The sequence below is a fragment of the Typopeltis vanoorti genome, chromosome 8 (genome assembly GCF_054136105.1).
Source record: "Typopeltis vanoorti isolate ZY-2024b chromosome 8, IOZ_Tvanoo_1.0, whole genome shotgun sequence".
Classification (NCBI taxonomy): Eukaryota; Metazoa; Arthropoda; class Arachnida; order Uropygi; family Thelyphonidae; genus Typopeltis; species Typopeltis vanoorti.
In genome coordinates this window covers 69,205,397-69,228,910 of record NC_143556.1, presented here as the reverse complement: position 1 = coordinate 69,228,910, position 23,514 = coordinate 69,205,397, and the positions used below count along the sequence as shown (strand labels likewise).

Here is a 23,514-nt window from a genome sequence, read left to right as displayed (position 1 = left end):
CGTGGGTAGTTAAGAAAAGAAAGGAGAAAAAAACTGCTGGCATTTGAAATGAAATGCTTAAGAAAAATAAATAGAACAAGTTGGATAGAAAAGAAAACAAACAGCACAGTCAGACAAGAATTATTGTATAAAAAGACAATAATAGAAAAAATTAGAAAACAACAACTGAGATGGTTTGGCCACACTGTACATGTGGACGCAGACAGACTTCCTAACATCCTAATCAATACTTTTCCAACTGAAAAAAGAAGACGAAGAATTACCTGGCTGAAATTAATAAAGAACATTTCGGGATGCAGAACATATAAGAAACTTTTTCGAACAGCAAGGAATAGAGAAGACTGGAAAATCCTGCTCAAGAGAAGACTCAACCTGTCTTAGACAGAAGAGAAGATATAGGATTTTTATAATCCCATGCTGTCGGGTTGGGGGGGGGGGGGTGACTGCTGGTGAATGTATCTACCTGTATGTGTAGGTTTTCTGTAAACAGAAAAAGCCAGGGATTCATCAGGCTGGCATGTAATCAGAATGTCTAGGAAAGGGAGACTGTTGTTGTTTTTCTTTTCAAAGGTAATCTGGATCCTGGGCTGTTGATTGTTTAAGTGTGTTGAGAAATTGTGGAGCGTATCTGCCCATGTGGCCAAATGGCGAACACATCATCCACATAGCATAGCAAAAAACAGTGGATTTATGTGGGGCAGAGTTTAAGGCTGTCTCTTCAAAGGTCTCCATAAAGAAGTTGGCTAGGGTGGACTTAAACACACACGTAAGCAATCAACATCCTGGGATCCAGTTTACCTTGGAAAAGGAAAACAACAACATGATTACATGCCAGCCTGATGAATGGTGGAGTGAAGATTGGTTACAAATCTGAATTTAGACAAACAAATTATATTCTTTGACAAACAGGATATTCTTTTGAAAAACAACCACAAGAACACTGGCCTTGTATCAACAACAATAAACCTGGAAAATATGGCCTTGCACAGCACGGAGTGGATACTAAGCACCATATGCTCTGGTCCGATACTCGCCTTTTACATCGGTGCTGGTTTAGGTTTCAGAGGGGGTGCTGAAACACATCCACACAACCCGAACTTAAATCAGAATGATTGTCAACCATTACCAAGACTTGGGGAGTCTCGTCCTTGTCAATGGCAAGCAATAGTTTGCTTCCCTTCCTTCTCTCCTCCTGGTTACCATCCATGAAAGAAAAACAGTCCCTTCTGTACCTCTCTGGTGTTTACCTGGTTCAATGTGATTACCTCCACGTGTATACTTTGGACAAACAGGATACTCTGTTGAAAAACAATTACAAGAACACCAACCTTATATCAACAGGTTGATAATAGTTGCAATAATAAAATTACTATTCTTTATTCTTGTGAATATGTATTGACTAATATTGTTAGATCTCCACATTATCTTTTAAAGAATGCAGAGAACTGACCAGGGCTTCTGACCTAATATCCAATTCTCACCTTCTCATGATGCACCATTAGTAGGTAACATTTAATAACAACAGAAAAGACAGCTCAGGCCTGGTTTTCCACTTCTTTTGCACTCACCATAATACTGAATGGATTAAGCGCTCCATGCCTTACATAGAAGACAACTTGAGTGATAGTAACATCAGTCTATGATAGTTATCTACTCATAAGGCACACTCAACAGAAACCAGGGAATGACTTTATGTGATACTGAAGAATGACTGACCCGTGCCAGCTTCCATGCTCCGTGTGTTTCACGTTTGTGTAATGGTTCCTAGATGTTCGATTTTAGTTATGTTACAGTTCATGTTTACCCCTTATTGTATTTTTTTGTTCTTCCTAACCCAGAAGAAGCCTCTAGCATATGTGGTGAAACTAGTTGGTTTAATTATCTATATTATCATGACGTATTAAACCTCGTAACACTTATCTTTTGTAACATTCATTTTTTGGTCAAAAAATCTACATGTTCATCAAATTGTATTCTTACTGGCTTATACCAAAATCATGGTACAACATGACAGAATTTCATGCTGGCTGGGGCATCACCTGGTTAAACAATTTGAAGCTTGCTACTAATCTTTTCTTAGCTAAATTTTGAAACAACAAAAAGTGGTCATATTGCAATTTTTGAAGAAAAAAAAAAAAAAAATTCACAGCTTCATGATTGTAAAAAAAAAAAAATAATAATGAAATAATATGGTTCAATATTTTTCAATTTTATTTACTAAGGCAGTACAAAAACTGCAACATGTAATAACAAAACAAAGTAGACAGATTTCTCAAAATATTAAAAAAAGTATTATATAAATGTAAAATATTATGAATCTCAGATATTCTAAAATTAGCTACACATTAATAGAATAATGCAAAATGTCTGTGCGGTTAGCCTAGCGGCTTTGCGCTTCGCAACTATATGACTGGGGAAGGAGTGTCCCAGGTTCGATTCCCGTCGAAGACGTGAGGAATTTGAGGATCTTCCTCAGCCACAGCCAAGTTAGCCAGTCTTGGGCGCAGGCAGTAGGGTTTTTTCCGCCAGTTTATCTGGCATTTTTCATCCCACAAGCAGGCAAACTGGCCCCGTGAACACACGCTGCTACAGTCAAGAATATATCCCACCCCCCAGCGGCAGGCTAGGCGACAGGTCGGTTAGGAGTGGTACTAAAAAGAAGTCACATCTAAGTAACACGCGGATCCTGCACAGGAAGCGGGAATAATGCGTAGTGAAAGAAGAAGAATAGAATAATGCAAAATAAAAACCTTATTTTATTGGTAATTTATTTTATTAATCATAGAAATATGGAAACATTTTTATGATTTGATCAACACACATATTGAACAGAGTTGGAGAAAAAGTACGTCCCTGTCTTGCACTTTATTATTACATGACACCTTCAAGGAGTACAAGGACACATCACACACACACACCTCATAGGATGGCACTCTGTCCATTACGTAATTCTCCATCTACACACAACAGCAATATCCATCATTATGAAACACACAATGCCATTTACCCTCCCACCATCAGTCTGTAAATTGTCTCTCTGTTTTCTCCGCCAAACTGCACGTATACAAGGTGAAAAAAAACACCAGTTTCCAGAAGGGAATGCTGTGACTTCTGTATGAGATGGGCTAATCCACTTTCAATTGAAAAAAGCTTGAATTCAACTGAAACCTGGAAAAATAAAAAAGTTTGAGGAGAGCATGATGAAATTGTATTTCCTAAAATCAAAGATCAAGGATTTTAGTGATGCTGCCATGCACAGAAGGAAAGTGAAATACGAATTTTTTTGACAAGTACAAATAATCTGGAATGTGACAAGTGCAGTATGCAAGAAGATATGAAAGAGCTGCTAGACAAGTGAATAAGAAGAGTGAAAGAGTAAAGGTTGAGAAGAAGGGCAATGTTTGCAAATATATATATATATATATATATATATATATATATATATATATATATATATTGTTGAAATTAGGATTGATTCGCGATGTATACATTTATAAGATTAAAATTTAAAATTTAACTGACTAGAACCTGAGAAAGTATAACAAAAACCTTTAATAAATCACGACTAGTTTCATCGGTATTCTGACTTCTTCGGGTGAGTAAGAAATAACATAAGACTTATAAAAATAACAAGGTAAAAAACATGGACTTTCTAGCTTAATAAAAAGAAACAGAATAGTAACAGTCATATTTGAATAGGTGACCGCGTGTTACTGTTGGCATGAGTAGAATGTGTGTGATGCTAATTTTACAGTGCCGGTATTGGATTACTGCACTATGTGAATCAGGCAAATTGTAGCTTAGATTGTTGTTCAAGTGTGAAGGGTTCAGAACTATTTCTTTTGATTCTATAATACATCTTTCAAATTCATCCTTACATATATATATAAATTAGTTGTGCGGTCCCAATAAACTTGGTGTTGCCGTTCTTCGAGGTTAGATTTTGCGGGGAAGAGCACATGACTAGAAAGGGTGCTCACTCGTGTTCTACTGTAGGAGATGTCACGTCTATGTTCCTCAAGACGAAGTGAAACAGATTTATCTCTGGCCAAAATAAGGTCGACCACAGTCGCACAAAACTTTATAAACACCAGGAAAATGCAGTTGGTTGTGTTTTGTTTTGGTCGACTCAGAAAAGAACGAAGTTTTGGCAGAGTAGTATAGTCGGTCTTTATGTTGAATTTCTTCAATATCTTAGCTAGTTTTGGGGTAAGAGAGCTGATAAATGGTAACTGTATATGAGTGATAGGGGTTGGATTCATCTTCTTGTCGAGGTTGTTGGCGTGGTCTCAAACGTTTAGTGATGTTACGAGATGAATATCCATTATTTAAAAAGGTGTTTTCAGGAAGTTAAGCTCTGTTTGTAGGTTTTCTTCTGTGAAAGTGAGACATCGTGTTCGATGGGCAAGGGTGGAGATGATGCCCAGTTTCTGAGGAGGGAAGTGATGAGAAGAGCCATGCATATATCTATCATGCAAATATCTATCAGCGTGGGTGGTTTTCCGAAAAATTGAAAATTTAAGACAGTCAGGTGATCTACTGATCTTTAGATCTAAGTAGGGGAGAACGCCATTAATCTCTAGTTCTGAAGTGAATTTAATGTTCTGATGTTGATTATTTAAATAGTTTAGGAATCAAAACCATGTTCCCAGATAAGGAACATGGTTTGGAGGACGGGGGGGAGGGGGGTGAAAGGAGAAAACAGTGGTATTTTAGGCTATCTGGTGTAAGATAGCCTAAAATACCACAGAGGCCAACAGCATAAAACATACAGTTGCAGATATAATATACAGTTGACTGTTTCTTACACCAGGAGGCTGTGGTTTATGTGCATTACCAAAGTAATGGATGTAAGAGTGACCTTTGACCTGGGAAATTGCAGAGAAGGAATTTTAAGATAAAAAGAGGTATGTGTGGACTTTAAGGGAGTGGAAAGAAAGACTTTAAGGGAGTAGAAAGGGGACAAAATAGTGGAACTATTTTGCCCTCTCTCTATTTCAGGAGAAGAAAGAATTAAGGTATTGGAGAAGTTGATAAAAGGTAAAATTCAAGAATAGATGGTTCAAGAATATGATACTCTATACGGTCAGTAGGGTTTTGTGAAACGGGAGGTTTGGCTTTAATAATTTTCTCACCTTCTATTCATGGGCAAAATGAATCCAGGAGAAGGCAGGTACTTGGTCCACTAATTTAATTTGTACATCAATGATACAAGAAATGATTTAACTGGAAATATCTAGTTGTTTGCTGATGATGCAAAACTGGAAAGAGCAACAATCATGTAGATGATATAGCAATCCTCTGCAGGATGACTGTCACTATGAACAAGGATACATCTACCAGTTTAATGTGGCTATGTGTAAGATCATAAACTTTGGGGAAAAAGAGGTCACAAACTGTGTACAACACTGATGGAACTGAACGGCAAGAAAATGATAAGGTTAGGAATTTAGGGGTGCCTGTGGAGTTGAAGTTTAGAGAACATATTTCAAAGGTGGCCAAAGTAGCTATCTCATTACTTGAATGTTGAAGAACACATGACAAGCAGAGACAGATAGGTTATTATTCCTCTTTATAAGGCTTTAATATGACCAGATTAAATTTTTATAATGGTGACCCAAGTTCAGATAAACAGTATTTATGTAATTCCAAAATATTTCATCATATATTACAAGAATAAAATATAGTTGAATTAAATAACTTCTATTTTTCTGAATGTGGCAGCTGTTATAAAAATTTGTCTACTATACATGTTCCTTTAAAACATCAATTAAATAAAACCACACACATCTGGACTGCTGTGTACAGATCTGGTTACCTGAATTCCTTGGTGATAAGGAGAGGAACCACAAGTTAGTTGCAAGGATTGTGAGAGGTTTATGGAATGATCCCTATGAGAAAACATTGAAGGTTTGTAGTTTACAAACAATAGTCACAATATGCAGAAATTGGGGATGTGATAAAAACACACAAGTTATTAAAGGTGTGCTATAAGATTGATAGAGAAGACTTCTTTTTTTTTTTCCCAATACACAGCAGAAGTGAGAGGGAAAAGGTAGTCACCACTGGAAATTCAGTAGAGGTAGCAAGGAGGTGTAAAGACTAGATTTTTTTTCCTTGAATAGTGGTGAAGGAATGGAATGAATTGCCAGAGGTAGATGGAAATGTTTCTTCAGTGCATAAGTTCAAGAAGTATGATAGGTATTGTGTGAATAATGGTTAGCATGTGTCTTTCATGAGCCTCTGTAGCTCAGTCAGTATAGACGAAGCCCTTTGGTCAAGAGTTCGATTCCCATCCAAGACATAAGGAACCTTTATCTAGTCTCTTTCGACTAGATAGTCAATACCCTCTACACACACACACACACACACACACACTTCTTCAGTCATAAAAACTGTTTACCTCCCTCCCAACACCAGACTCTACGACGATCTGGTTGGGGTTTCCCACAGTCACATAATCATAGTGGACCCTGCACCAAGCGGGATAAAAGCACTATAAAGAGGAAGAAAATGTGTCTTTCATGACAAGTCTTTGACTGCAGGTATATGCCCAAGAAAATAATACTTATAACAATAAGGTTAGTCTTTTCTGTTAGTTTATTATTTAATTGTAACTTTATTTTGTATCATTGTATAAACCGCATACAGCTTGAACTAAATGTAATGGATACTTTTTTTTTTGTCTCTCATCACACTCAAAATATTTCTCTCTATATTTTTGTCTAAAAGTTTCCCATAATCTGTAAAGAATAAATGATCTCCAAATTATTATTTATTATTATTTACTATTATTATCATTTGACCTCCACGGAGTCAAAGGACTCATTGCAGGAGGTTTATACACTCTTCTGTCAAAAGATCAAGCCCTGAATCAAGAACTAAATGTAATGGATATTCTTTTTTTCTCTCTCATCACACTCAAAATTTTTCTCTCTATATTTTTGTCTAAAAGTTTCTCATAATCTGTAAAGAATAAATGATCTCCAAATTATTATTTAATATTATTTACTATTATTATCATTTAACCTCCATGCAGTCAAAGGACTCATTTCAGGAGGTCTATACTCTCTTCTGTCAAAAGATCAAGACCTGCCTTAGCCATTTACAGTTTCCAAACTCACTACACTTCCAGGCAATGCAATTCACTTGCCAATTACTCTCCATGCGAAGAATCTGCTTCTCACTCCCCTGCTCACATACTCCTTATAGGATGGTTTCTAGTTCTACTCTTGCCTCCCTCTGCTCTATGAAATATTTTCTCCACATTAATCTGGCAACAACCCTTCACCAACTTATGTCTCAATCATATTCCCTCTTCTTCTATTCACAAGACTTTGTATGTTGCAGTCCCTCAATCTCTCCTCATATCTAGCATTTGATAGACTTGACACTAACTTAGTAAACCTTCTCCAATGCATCCTCATCCCCCCTTAAAACCATGTGACCAAATCTGTGCACAATAGTCCATATGTGGCCTGATCAAAGCCTTATACAGGAAAACCATAAGGTCTTTGCTTCTGCATGTCAATGTCCAGCTCATTATTGCCATAATCCATTGGGATGTTCTTATAATTTTAGCAATGTGACCCCAAAACTTCAAGTCTCTATCCATCATCACTCCCAGATATCCTCCACGTCCTTTAAAATTTCTCCATTAATTGTATTCTGCATCCCAATCTTGCCTACCAAATTTCAAGACCTTGCACTATGCAACATTAAACTGATAGCTCCAATCATTTGCCCACTCACATAGTCTATTCAGATAATCCTGTAAGGCCACAACATCAGATCTACTTCTCATAGCCCTTCCCAACTTGGCATCATCGACAAACAGTTGCACATTTCTAGTTAAGCTGGTTCCAATGTCATTAACGTACAAGTTAAACAACAATGATCCTAAAACAGATCCCCGTGGCATTCAACTAGTGACCTTTATCTTCTGGGATACCACTCATCTATATACAACCTACTGATACCTGTCTGACAGCCAATCAGTATTCCAACTTACTAGTCAGTTATCTAATCCCATTTATTTCAGTTTAGTTACTAGCTTGTCATGTGGCAGTCTACAAAGGCCTTTGAGAAATCTAAGTACACTACCGTGCTTTCTCTTTTATCAAGTGAGTTTGTCACCTTGTTGGAATACATAAGCAGACTGCTGAAACATGATCCCCCCCCCAATAAACCCATGCTGATCATCATAAAGAATGCTGCTATTATCAACTCATTTCTGAATCCTAGTCCTCACCAATCTCTCCAGCACCTTAGCAACAACCTCAGACACACTGATTGGCCTATAATTTGTAACCTTGGTCTTATTCCCCCCCCCTCCTTTGTGAAGTGGAACAATTTTTCCCATCTTCCACTTCCTCGGGACTTGCCCTGTTGCAGGACTCATGTTAAATAGTTACACCAAAGGTGCCGTTAATTCCATAGGGCATTTCCTCAAGACAGGTTGGTGATATACTGTCAGATCCCACTGCCTTATTACATCAAGTTTGCTCAACTCTTCATACGCTTTCTGCGCATCCACCATCAGTCCCTACTCTGCCACATTCTACACTCCAGCTTCTCCTGATGTTGCCTTCATGACGATGAAATACAAACCGATCATTAAATAATTCAACTATATCCTCTGCACTGGTTACCAATCTGCATGTCATCAACTAGCATCCTCCTCCTATTGTTATTTTCCCTTCTACTTGGGACATTGAAGAAACTCCCTAGGATTTTTCTTAGCTTGATTCGCTAACTTCTGATACTGCATTTTAGCTGCCTTTACTAACTGTGTTACCTTCCTGGCTTGCTCTTTGTACTCTTCATGCAAATGATAATTATCAACATTCATCTAGTTACCTCTACAGTGCTTTCTTCTTCCAGATTTCACACTTAACCTCCCTACCAGCTCAAATGTGTATATATATATATATATATATATATATATATATATATATATATACATCCAGCAAAACCTGGATGTGATTCATACCACCTAGAAAGAACATGGATAAGAAGGACAATTTGGCTATCATGTCTATTAGAATGTGTGATAATCCTTCATGCTGAGAACACTTAACCAGATTACCTCATGTACACAGCTACGTTCAGTTACCTATAGCAAGAAATGTAGTTGCTTGGTAACTGGAATCTTAATTATATTGACTAAATACCTACCTTTTATCATATAATTATAGTTTTTAATGCCAGTGCAAAATAAGAGATCCTTTCATATTTTCTTCATCTAAATATTATATCACCTTGGAAGACCAATGTCATTATCAATTTTTTTGCTACTTATCTTAGTCGCCAATACATTTTATTCTCCCAGAATTTGATTCAAGATTTCTGTCATTCAAGATTTTTGTCAAACAGTTATTTTATAAATTACTGAAAATCCGAATCTTAAAACAAAATACAGCCTCCATCTGTTCCAAATTAAGTTTTCTTTATTTTATATTCATAATCTTAGTTCGAAGATTAGTTCACAGATTGCATGAAGGTTTTGCACTTTTACAATTTTGCTTTAGAGAGAACTACACATAAATCTTGAATCATATCGTGTAATGTATAATCTTTATAACATAATCAGTGGTTCTTTGCACTTCAACTTTCCAAATCGCTCATTACAAGCTGAAATAAATGGCTGTTATGAAGTAAACTGTTATGTATATTTCTGCTAGTTTAGATATGCAGCAGATTTGAAGTAGCAATACTTTCTCAATAGTTTATCATTCAAAGCATGTATAGGTGCCCGCATCAAAAGTGCAATTTTCATTTCCAAATTTTCCAAAATATAATTAAAATTGTATTTCTCCTTTGATAGCTAAACCCTCCATCCCAAACTATCACACACACACAGGTGTACTTTCTTTTTGTTTGAATTCGTTATTTTTCCAAAGTAACTGTACCAGATAACTTTTTAATTTTCTGATACCGATATTAAATTGTGATTATTATAAATTAGCAAATGTTGTATATTTTCTCATTTATATTATTTCTTGGTTATTATAAATCAGGAAATTAAGTGATATTGGGTAATTGGGAAACTAACGTTTAAAAAACAGTATCATCCCACAAAAGCAATATCAGAATAAAATGTTTCGAATATTTGCTAATCAATCAGAAAGTTGAAAAACAAAACAACAAATTTCTGTGTGTATTCAGCTATTGCTTAGTGTGTCAACTGGGATGTGTTCTTTCCTCTCTTTCTCAGCATTCTTCATTAGTATACAGCCTGTTACTCAAGCAGAAGGAATATCAATAAGTATATCTAAGACACAATTCATTTCTGAGATGGCTTTTCAAGTAGCTCTTACTCTACTGATGATGAGGAGGAGGAGGAGGAAAATTTTGCCTGTAGTTTAGACATGTCTTCATGCAGAAGACGGGTGATTGTCACTAAATACACACCAGCTTACCACAAGTAAGCTGGTGTGTATTTAGTGTATTTACCTATGTATTTACTATACATAGGTAAGCCAGGAATTACTGAAGACTTTGACACAGCAACATTTTAGGCTTCTTCCATCTATTTCTAGGTGATGGTATGCTTTCCTTCATAGTGGAACAGACTTACCTTTATGCTTGCCAACAGCATCAACACGTTAAGTACACTCCACATTCTCACAGTTAATTAACTCTGGAGCTGAACAGATATCAACATGCTACTTACATTTATACTGCTCTTGATTGTGGAAAATATCGTGAAAAAGTGCATGCTTGAAATATTTTTGGTCTACAGAATGGATTCTAAAGATGTGAATGTTTCATGATGTTATGACTGAAAAACAATTCAGTCTCATCATGAAGTATTTATATTTTCAGAATAATGAGGAATATTATCAGGCAACACATCCTTGCCAAGTCCTCAACAAAATTTATGATTTTCAGATGAAAATTCAGACATTTAGATTTCTGCACCTTTCTGAGAGAGAGACTTAGTATCAATGCCATTCAAAAGCAGACTGAAGTGTAAGCAGTATATTCCCCAAAAGAAAGCAAAGTATGGGATAAATTTATGCTTTGTGAAGGGAAAAGTGGATATCTTCGTGATTTCAAACCTTATATCGAGCATGATAAATATTCAGATCGCCTCTTACTGATGTGAGTAATAATGCAGTTATTAGATCCCTTAATGGGGAAAAGTTACTGAGTTACAATGGATAACTACTATATGTGCCCTGTACTTGCTGATTACAGAGCAGAAATTGCAAAAGCATTGCCTCAAGTTTATGCTTCTTCTTCTTCTTCAGCAAGCAGGAACACAGGCAATTATTCCAGATTATTGAGATTGAGTGCTGCTAACTCTATTTCCCGGAAACTTTACCACTCACAGCTTAAAAAAAAAAAAAAAGGTAATCTAGTATCCCTAATGTAAAACTGCTTTGTGCACTCACCCTTGTTTTAGGGTGTTCCATACTGTTCAATATATATAAATTTCGAACAGTATGAAAACAAAAATGTTCCCTTTCAATGCCATCAAACACAGTGCTTTTTCAGATTACAAATATTGACAGAGAAATGTCTGACCGTACTGATTTCAGTTTTCCTTGAAGAGGAATTTGTTTAAGTTGTTTTTATAACACACAGAATAATATATTGTTCCTCTCAAAGTGTTTAATGGTGCTTTTTTTGAGGGAATAAAATAAAAATAGGGAGGACAATCAGGACACATGACTTCTAGGTGTAAATACTTTTTTTTTAATGTCCAAAACCACAAAAGTTTGGAAATCTATAATACATTAATGCTGCATGTGGGATAATTAATATCAGTGATAAGACTACACATTAATTATCAAAAAAAGAGCATACGGCTTCATTTCGGCAATGTAAAATTACATAGGCAAAGTGGATATTAGATACAAGATTATTTCAAAGCTGAATATTTGTAGAAACTATAAAAGTTTTGTAAAATTCACCAGAGCTTATGAGAATACAATCCTCGGCATCACAGTTGCCTTAGCTTGCATTACTTAAAAGACATGAGCACTGCCCAAGAGTCCATATATTTGCCTTTTATTATTGCATTTTTTAAGATTTCACTGGCCTGACAGCTGTTTTGAACTGGTTAGTTCTCTTCAGAGATCAGGCAGAAACCTTAAGAGATCAAAAACTCTCATTCGGTACTAAGGAAATAATATGTCAGAGAAATGTATTTTTTGTAAGTGAACTCTCAGTCAGTGAGAAAAAGAGCTATACAGCTTCATTGCAGCAATGTAAAATTACATAGGCAAAGGGGATATTTAGATCCAACATCATTTCAAAGCCAAATGTTTGTGGAAACTATAAAATTTTCATAAAATTGACCGTGTTTTTTTTCAAGCCTCCAAAAAATTGGGTGTCATGGCCTTGCACTATGCTATTTACAGAACCAACTTTATCTATCACCTAAATATTTTCTTAAGCATTCATGTTTGGGGGGGGGGGGGGATTGGAATACTTCAAAACGAACATAAAATTTAAATCATTTTTGTACAGAACATTTCACAGTTAATTTCATCCTATATTTAACAACGGTTAAGAAATAGAATTATTATTATTGAAATGCACACTCTATAAATAATAATAATAATCTGCTTCATTTTCCGTTTTCAATGTTTTTCAAGTAAAGAGGTCATAAAGATTGCAACTCCACTACAGTTAAGTTTGACAGATTCAACAATATTATTGCCTTATTTCTTTTTCTCGTGTTGCAGAAAAATGATAAAATGTCACTCTTATAATTATATCAGATGTTCTGTTTGCAAAAATAACAAGAAAATAATCGTGCACTTTCTTTTCAAAAAACAAAGAACGAACACTGTAAATTTACCCAATGAAAAAGAAAATACTAAATATTTTTCTTCTTACTATTATTATTATTATTACCCCAAGACCCCAATGAAGACTCATCTCGGAGGTCCTTTTATCATACACACAGCTCATCGTACTGTGCCATAAACACACTCAAATTCTCTGCAGACACCACACCCTCACAGGCAAGGCATTCCAGTCATCCACAGCTCTGCATGCAAAAAACACCTGCTTCTCACTCCCCTGCTCACATCCTCTTTATATAGTTTCCAGTGATGACCCCTCCTGATCTCCCACTGTTTTCTGCAGAGCCTCTCTAACATTGATCCTATAACAACCCCTTACTAACTTGTAGATCTCTATCATATCTCCTCTCTTCCACCTATCCACTTCCTCATAATTGACATTCCAGAGGTCAGAAACTACCTCAGTTATTTGCCTCTGGACCCTCTCCAACATCTCTTTGTCCTTTTGAAAACCAGGTAACCAAATCTGGGCACAGTAGTCCATGTATGGCCTAATCAAAGCCTTATACAATGGAACAAGAATCTCCCTACTTCTACAAGTCAGTATCCTCCTTATCATTCCCAGAAGTCTTCGTGTTGTCTTCACAATTTCGGTAATGTTTCCCCTAAATTTCAGAAAATTATCCACTATCATCCCAAGATCTCTTATTTCCTCCACCTCCAACAACATATCCCCACCAAGCATAAATTCCACATCCCAAATTTTAAAACCTTACATTTTGCAACATTGAACCCATTTTTGTGCCCAATCACTCAATTTATTCAAGTCTTCTTGTAAGGCCACAACATTTTCTCTACTCTTCATAGTTCGTCTCAACTTTGCATCATCTGCAAACAACTGAATATCTCCATCAAAATCTTCACCAATATCATTAACATACAAGTTAAATAGTAAGCCCTAAAACAGACCCCTGAGGTACACCATTAGTATAAGTTTAATCCTTTATCCAAGTGTGAGCAATGAAAATATCTTCAGGACTGAATATGGTGTTGTACTACCTTAATGGGGTAGGTAGTACAATACTAGGCAACTCGTAGCAAAGGTGGAGCAACCTACCAACACTCCTATCCCAGTATCTCCCATAATGCAAAACATATCTCCTTGCGGATATATATATAATGTTATGCATTAAGGGATTGGCCACTATCCAGACTAGTTTTGACCTTTATTGAGGTCTCTTCAGCGGGAGCCAGAACCAGAGTTGGAGATACCAGGCAGAAGCAATAGCGGGGTCATCTCTACCTATAGGATAAGGCGCAAACTTTGTTTGCTCACACTTGGATAAAGGATTAAACTAAATTTATTATAGTCTAACCAAGTGAAAAATAAACTTTCAACATCTTTCTCTAAATCCAGAGTAATTTAATAAAAAAAGGTGGCACACCTTTTGGCAATTCCTATAGGTAAAGATGACCCCACTATTGCTTCTGCCTGGTATCTCCAAATTTGGGACTGGCTCCCACTGAAGAGACCTCAATAAAGGTCGAAACTAGTCTGGGTAGTGGCCAATCCCTTAATGCATAACATTATATATATATCCGCAAGGAGATGTGTTTTGCATTATGGGAGATACTGGGATAGGAGTGTTGGTAGCTTCTCCACTTTTGCTACGAGTTGCCCGGTGTTGTACTACCTACCCCGGTAAGGTAGTAACAACACCATATTCAGTCCTGAAGATATTTTCAGGTGCAAACTTTGTTTGCTCACACTTGGATAAAGGATTAAACTAAATTTATTATAGTCTAACCAAGTGAAAAATAAACTTTCTACACCATTAGTGACTTTCCTTTTCCAGGAAATCTCTCCCATACACAACTTGCTGATACTTATCAGATAGCCAGTCTCTGATCCAATGCACTAATCTAATATCTAGCCCCATCTGCTCTAGTTTGACTATCAACTTATCACGTGGTAATCTATCAAAAGCCTTTGCAAAATCTAAGTATATATTACAGTATATCCCTCTCCTCAGTCCAAGGAAGCAGTCACCTTATTGTAATAAATAAGTAAGTAGATTATCTGTTATTTATTATTATTATTTATCTGTTTATTATATGACACTGTCTGTATAAAGCTGAGATGAACATCACTAATTTTTATATCAGATTTAATACCACTTTCCTTCGTAATGTGATCAATGTAGATGACGAATAATAGCTGGGATTGTGTGCATTCTTCTCTTTAGCTTATGGTTTAACCATTCTACTGTACTGCCTTCATTTCTGACTAATGACTTACAACTCAAATATACAGGCTATATATTGTTCAATATAGTGTAAATCTTATTCACACCATCTAATTGAAGTGCTTTGAACAGTTGTTTTCCTGGTGCTTTGTTATGTGCCTTTTCCAATTTTACAAAACTGAAAAACAGAACCTTGTTGTATTCCAATAATTCTGTCACTATCTGTCTTAAACTGAAAATATGATTCTTACAATCTCTACTTGGCCTGAACCCAGCATGTTCTTTTCCAAGTTTCCCTTACACAATTCTGTTTAACGATTTCTCAAGTATGCTTGTATAAACTTTATCTGGAACACTCAGAAAAGAAATTGCTCTCTTAGTTCACATTAATGTGAACTAAGAGAATTCTACTCCAATCATCTGGAATTTGACCTCCTCACCAGGACTTCTTAATAATGCAGACAGTCAAAATTTCATACCTCTCGATTTCTGTAATTTTGGTAGAACATCATCTATTTCAGCTGCTTTTCCACATGTTAGGTTTGATGTCTTTTTCTACTTCTTATTGCATCTCTTAATATTTTCTATCACTGTTCTGTCAATGCTTCTTTCATTGAGCAATCTTTCAAAGAAAGATTGCTCAATGAAAGAAGAATTGCTCCAGACATCTAGAACAGTTTCATCTTTAAATTTCATATCCTTTATCATGGATGATTTCTTTTAGAATACTCTTTCCACCATTTCCATGGTGGAAACTCATGAAAATATTAAAATAAGCCATTTTCATTTGTAAATTGCTTAACATTTGCAAATTTGTTTTGCATATCTTTCAGGAAAACAATGCACAATAAACAGTCTCCACTTTATATTTCTTAAACAATATAAAGTGATCTTAAATAAAAGTACTTAAACAAAATAAGTACTTTTATTTAAAAGATATTCTGCCTAATACATTGCTATCACATGATACAAAAATTGCACCAATGAATATCTTTTCATACACATACAATAAAGATTTTTAAAGTTTCAGTTTTATATGCAGATATTTGTTTCATGCAGTTTTGAATAACTTTCACACTAATATGATTTATCAGAGAAAAACTTTCTCCAATTACATGTAACTGGAGAAAGTTTTATTATGCTTCTTTTTTTTTTTGTTTTTTTATTGGAAATAATGGAAAGCTTTGTTATTCTTATAATTTGTATATAAAAATAATGCTGGAATTAAAATCAAAAACATTTGTAGAATAATAATTCAAAAATACCTTCAGTTTATCCAGATTTGGCCTATATTCATCACTAATTGTTATACCATTGTACATTATGCCACTGCTTGTCATCATCCATGTTCCAGAACGTAGATTAGTCATTGTAGATGGAAACTCAAGATCCAGAGGAGAATGTGTAGTAACACCAATTTCTATGGAACCAGCCCATTTGGTAACAACATGTTCTAAGGCCACTTCAAATAATTCTCCACAACGTAGAGTACGTGATGTAAGCACAACTGCATTATTACATAAGTCAAAGGCACTAAAATATATAAAATTTTAAACATTATAACTGCCATTCCATATTTTCAACTAGTTACTTTATAGAAAAATACAAGGCTTTATATTTCCAAAGAAATCAATTTGTTTAACCAATTTGTGGAGGAAAACCATAAATCATATGGTGAAGGAAACAGTAAACTATGGTAAACCATTGTTTAATATTATATTTCGCCATTTCACTTGCAGTTACCCTCGAAATGCCTGATAGATCTATGAATAACTTTTTGCTATATATAATATATATATGTCCGTGCAGTTAGCCTAGTAGTTATGCGCTTCACAACCGTATGCCTGGGAAAGAAGTGGCCTGGGTTTGATTCACATCGCCGACATGAGGAGCTTTAGGATCTTTCTCAGACATAGCCAAGTTAGCCAGTCTTGGGGCATGGACAGCAGGGTTTTTCTCCCCAGTTTATCTGGGGGTTTTTCCTCCTGCAAGCAGGTAAACCAGCCCATAAACACACATGGATTATAGTCATGAATACTGCACTTAGAGGATACAGCAGAGTTGAGCCCCCCCCCACCTAATTTCACTGTAAATTATGGGGAGGGGGGGGACTCAACCCGTCCTAGGACAGATGAGAAAAGGATAGGATAGGAATATATATATTTAAACATATATATACATATATGTATATGATTATCCATTGTATTTATTCAGTATGAAGATATGTTCATATTTTTTACTGACTGAATTCCGAGAATTAGACAATTAATTTTATTTAACACACATCATGTTTCGTCGGAAAGCCGACTTCTTCAGGCATGAGAACATTAAAAGCAAACATAAAAAACACCATAAAGAAACATTGTACCATTATAAAACCGACTATGAACTACAGTTAAGTTTGAACTGAAGCTACAGTCCGGGGCTAAAGTTCTAGTGTTAGGCATCTGTGAGCGTGTGACTTCATGAGTGCACCAGTATCTGATAGCAGAGCTAAATTATAACTATGGTTACTGTTTATGTGATATGAAGGTTTGATGTTATGGTCCAGTTTATCTCATGTTGGCGGCCTTTACTATTTGTGTTCACTGAGAACAGGACATGGCTTGAGAGGCATGTTCCTCGAGACGTAGGAGGATGGACTTTTCAGTTTAGCCATAATATGGCTTCCCACAGTCACATGTGATTTTATACACCCCTGGAAACTGAAGATGGTTGTGAACCTGTTTTGGTTTACTTAGAATTGATCTGAGTTTCGGAAGAATGGAAAAGCACATTTTTATGTTAATTTTTTTCAAAATTCTTCTTAGTTTCTAGGAGAGCAAGCTGATTAGCATTTAGCTCTGCTATCAGATACTGGCGCACTCGTGAAGTCACACACTCGCAGATGTCTAACAATAGAACTTTAGCCCGGACTGTAGCTTCAGTTCAAACTTAATTGTAGTTCATAGTCGGTTTTATAGTGGTACAATGTTTCTTTATGGTGTTTTTTATGTTTGCTTTTAATGTTTTCACACCTGAAGAAGTCGGCTTTCCGATGAAACATGTTGTGTGTTAAATAAAATTAATTGTTTGTCTAATTCTTGGAATTCAGTCAGTAAAAAATATGAACATATATGTGTGTGTGTGTGTGTGTGTGTGTGTGTGTGTGTGTGTGTGTGTGTGTGTGTGTGTGTGTGTGTGTGTGTATGCTTAAAAGTGTAACACCAATTCTCCTGCTGATGCAATATTATTATTAGTCCTGAGCTGAAGTTATTTAAATATAAGTGGATTCAAATGGGCAGGAGTGAGTTTAAACATATTTATGTGCATTACGAATTATATAAATTAATTAGTATTAATTAAAGTCTTCAATATTAATTTACAAGAGTGCTAGTGATAGAAGCCACTGGTCATATATTTTCATTACAATAAATGAAATGAATCTGTAATATCAAACACCGGATTAAATACCAAATATCACACACTGGAGAAACAAGAAACAAATAATAATACAATGTTATAAAGCATTGGTATGTCATGTTGTCTCTTCCTCAACAGCTTAATGAAAAGTTCAGGTCTAATGCTGCCATCGCCAGGTTTCTCCATCTGTCTTTGTCAGAGGCTGCATTTCGATTAAATGTCCATCCAGCTATCTTAGGTCTTTCTTTACCACATGGACCCATTTATCACGCTCGAAGTTATCTGTTCTCCAAACACAATCATACCACTCAATTCTCTTACTTCTTATGAATGATGAAACACTTGAAAAATATTTCATAGTTCATTATTATGTCTTTATTCATACTCCAGTATTTTGATTGTAAGATTATTCAAAAATTTTACTCAGTACTTTTCTTTCAAACGTGATAAGTTTTCTATTGTCTTCCTTTGATGCTGACCATGTTTCACAACCATAGGTTAATATCGGTCATAAATAGGTTATATAGTTTTTCCTTTGGATTTTCTTGATAACATTCTAGATTTTAGGAGCTGTAAGACTGCAAAATATCAACAAATTGGCCATCTCAATTCTTCCCTCCATCTCTTGATGCATATCATAATTATGCTGTTACTGTTGACTGCAATACAGTTAAAATTATCTACTTGCTCAAAGATAATGTAAAACTACAAGGGCCAGATGTTGATAGTGCATGGGAAGTGGTTGTGAAAAGGAGTGTTTCACAAGATGACAAAAATGACAAGATGGCTGAATTGTGTCTCTGACAAAGCATATTCAATTTGTGAACATATGGAATGAATTTGAAGGGAAGTCAGAATGGTTCAAAGTTGATGGAATGCATTTGAATGAGTTTGGTGTTGTCATTTGGAGCAATTATTGTTCAGTGAGAGTACATAGGGTTCATAGGAAATTAGTATCACTAAAGGGCAGAGAGAGAGAGAGAGAGTTTGAGAAGCAGGCTGTGGAAGAACAGGCAGAAGAGGGATACAAACGTGAAGAAGTGATCATGGCAGGGCAGAGTGTTGCAGTGCAAAACGGTGAGGATGATAAGGATACGAATGAAAACCAGAATCATTGGATCAGGACACGGTGATGGTCAGAATAAAGAGGGAGGTGTATTATAGCAGAGAGCGTACAGAGTGATGGTGTTGGTGGAATAGATCAAAGAGTGCAGAATTGTTATGCTTGTATATTAATGTAAGGAGTATCAGAAATAAAGCAACTGAGTTTGTAGCAATGATTGAATAAGTATGCCCAAAGATGATTAGTATAAGTAAAACTAGGTTGACTGAGAATGATATACTGTCAGGACTAAAAATGGTAGGAATTTTCCAAAAGGATAGGAAGATGAAGAGGGGATGGGGAGTATGTAATGACAGCAGAGGAACTGTATCCTTCAAGAGTAGAGGTGGAAAATAGTAGTATGAGTGAAGATTTTGAAGCTATTTGGTGAGAAGTTGAGATTAACAGGATAGCATATCTAACAGGAAGTTGTTATTGGCCAGGGAATGTGGAGAGCACTGATTGTTGAACAAGTAAAAGGAAGATGATCCTAATGGGAGATTTTAATTATAGGAATGTGGAGTGGAAAGAAGAGATAATGTATGGTAATGAGGAAAGTGAATCTTGAGTTTCTGTGGGATAACTATCTAAAGGAGCATGTGATGGAAGCAACAAGAGGTTTATCAGTGTTGGATTTGGTGATATCCTACAGGATGTGGTTGTGAATGAGGTATTAATATGAGACCTGTTGGTGAGATTGATCATGAGGTATTGGTTTGGAAGGTAGTCATGTAGGAAAACTTATCAAGAAGGTCTATATATGAAACAATAAGATGAGTGATTATCAGAAGCTCCATAGTCAACTAGTATTAATAAATTGAGTTGATGAATTGTGTAGAAAAGATGTTGACAGTACATCATCATCATCATCATCATCAAATTCCTGCCATGTACCCTCAAGGGGTGTACAGGATATGACAGTACTACATGAAAATATTACATCATTACTAACTTCCTATCTACAATTTTCCTCCAAATCAGTCTGTTACTTGTCAAGACTCCAACATTATCAGATCTTATATTTCTATCGTCTAAGGCACTTTGTACCGTATCAATCCACCTATATCTTGGTCTTCCTCTGGGTCGTTTTCCTGCCAACCTGGCAGAGAACACTTGTTTTGCTAATCTTTCCTCTCCCATTCTATTTAAGTGACCATACCATCTGAGATTAGCTCTGCTAACGCATTCCTGGATGCTGACAATGTCAAGTTCTTTCCTAATATCCTCATTTTTAATATGATATTGCCATGGGAAATGATAATACAGTATCTAACATAAGCAATGCATAACTGTATACCAAGATTTAAGCGAATAAATAGAGTAGGAGTGACATGGATAAATGATGAAATCAAACAAGCAGTGTTACAAAAGAAGTTATGGAAGAAGTGAACAGATGCATGAAGAATATAAAGTGCAGCCCAGAAAAGTGACAAGCATGGTTCAAAAAGAAAGTACATTATGAGAGGAGATTGGCCAGTCAGGTCAATGCTAATCCAAGGGAATTTTTCTGTTATGTGGTAAGTTACCAGAGTAGTTTAGTAATGTTGGCAAATGATATAGTGGATTATTTAACGAACACTTCAGTGTATATCATAGAGGTATGAATGATGGTGTGCAATATGTACAAGGGAGGCAAGAATTAGAAGAATTAAAGATAAAACAATCCAAGGTGTATCAAGTTTTGCTTAAATTAGATGTTAATAAGGCTATGGGAATTGACAACATATCACCACATATTTTCAAATGTGCAAAAGAGTTAGCCATGCCCTTGACCTGGTTATTTAATGAAAGTCTTGCAGTGGAGAAGGTTCCTAAGGAGTGGAAAGAAAGCAAAATAATACCTCTACACCAGCATGGTTCTAAGACAGAAGTTTCCAATTATAGACCGGTCTGTCCATCTGCAATTGTGGTCAAAGTGTTAGAAAAACTGAAATGGAATAGAATGCAGAATTGGGTTGAAGGACATAAGATTCATATACAGGAAGTGTTTGAAAAGGCATTTGATAGATTACCAGATGACAGAAAAGGAAGATGACCAGTGGTGTACCTCAGGGTTCTGTTCTTTGACCCTTACTGTTTAACTTATTTGCTAATGATATTTCATGTGGATTGACTGGGGATCTTCAATTGTTTGCAGATGATGATGATGCAAAGTTAGGTAGAATTATCAAGAGTAGTGCAATGTTAACTCTCTACAGGAAGATTTAAGTAGACTTTTAGTTTGCACAGATGAGTGGGGGTTGCAGTTTTAATATTAATAAATGCAAGGTGTTACACTTGGGATACAGAGATATAAGGCTATGTACTGTATTGGTGGACTGTACTTCCAAGAAATGGATGAGATTTCCTTATGGGTATGTATAATGCTATGCATTATGGGAAGGGTCACTTCCCAGACTGATTTTGGCCTTTATTGAGGTCTCATCAGTGAGAGTCAGACCCAGAGGTGATACCAAGGTTGAAGTAATGCAGAAGTCATATTTTCATATACGATTTGCCAAAAGGTGTCACACTTATTATTAAAATACTCTGGATTAGAGATAGTTGGTTATACTATAAATTAAAGACTCCAGATGCAAGCTTGTTTGCTTACACTTGGATAAAGGATTAAACCAAGTATATAATTTCTTGGAATCTTTAATTTATAGAATAAACAGGTGGAAAAACTTCCAACAACTATCTCTAATCCAGAGTATTTTAATAATAAGGTGTAACACCTTTTGGCAACTTGTATATGAAAATATGACTTCTGCATTACTTCAACCTTGGTATTACCTCTGGGTCTGGCTCCCACTGATGAGACCTCAGGACCAAAAGGCCAAAACCAGTCTGGGTGGTGACCCTTCCCATAATGCATAGCATTATACATATCAATAACGATATGTGCTTTGCATATATCGTTATTGATATGTTATTGAGCGAGTTGCTCCAGTCCTGAAAATAGTTCAGATTACACTTGGATAAAGGATTAAACCAAGTATATAATTTCTTGGTATCTTTAATTTATAGGAGAAAAGACTATTAAAATTTCATGGAACAAGTAATTCATGGTTAATTAAATAATAATAAACTATGAACAATTTATGGTGATTATGTCACAAAATTCTGAGATAAGCATGCACAGTCTGATTGGTTAGGATTAGGACAACGATGCAGAGTTTCAAAGAACAGACAATCGAATTTAAATCTACTATTGTGCAAATTCATTCCTGATTTGATTCAAGTGAACTTTATGTCCAGTATCCATGGCACAAGAAGCAAGGCCAGAAACGCTCTGATTCTAAAAATCTTATGTAGTCTTAGTGTTCTTGGATTCTTAACTCAGCCAAAAAAAAAAAACCAGTTTGTGTTGAAAGTAGCAAAATCAACAGGTACAAGGCACTTGAATCCAATATGCTATTTACAGTTGTATCCCTACCATGATGTATTGTACAGTTCCTTGAATCTGATGCACTGTGCTATGACTGCAACAGAATCTGAACTGTTCATTAGGTATGATGTTTTGATGTGTTATTTCCTGGAGACTTGCTATTAGAACTTCTTTTTTTTTAGTTATTTTCTGTAGGAAGAGAGGAGAATAATTAGGTGGTAATTTTGAGGAAATTGTGGTGCTTTCTTCCCAGGTTTGGGATAACTGTTTCCAAGGCTAACTGTATTTGCTTTTCTAGCTTCTCTATTGTGGTATTAAACTCTTCTGTGAAACTTATGATAGAATTGTGCGAATGGTATGGTAGAAAGCAGTGGAAATTTCTGTCCAGTTGATATTTCTCTAAAGTGATTTTTTTTTTGAGAGAGATATTTCATGGAGTGAAGCTCATAATCTGAGCCCAGTTGCAATAAGACCAAATTATTATCTGAGCTGAGGTCTATCATTTATAGTTGCTATTGGTACCTCATGTTTGCTGAATGGCAGCAGTGCCTGAGACATCTAGTCAGTCCATAGTGAGTGAGCTCAGGTACCAGAATTCACATTTCTCATAGTGGTATAATCACTGAGTGATCT

General features: G+C 35.8%; 1 protein-coding gene across 3 annotated transcripts in view; it reads right to left on the bottom strand.

Moving 5' to 3' along the window:
- Neurl4 (neuralized E3 ubiquitin protein ligase 4) overlaps positions 1 to 23,514 on the bottom strand; it is a 646,806-nt gene that overhangs the window by 404,831 nt on the left and 218,461 nt on the right. For all 3 annotated transcript variants that reach the window (XM_090397278.1, XM_090397280.1, XM_090397281.1), the window contains one exon: positions 16,273 to 16,540. In XM_090397278.1, coding sequence (XP_090253404.1) covers positions 16,273 to 16,540 — 268 coding nt within the window. The remainder of the gene's footprint in view (positions 1 to 16,272; positions 16,541 to 23,514) is intronic.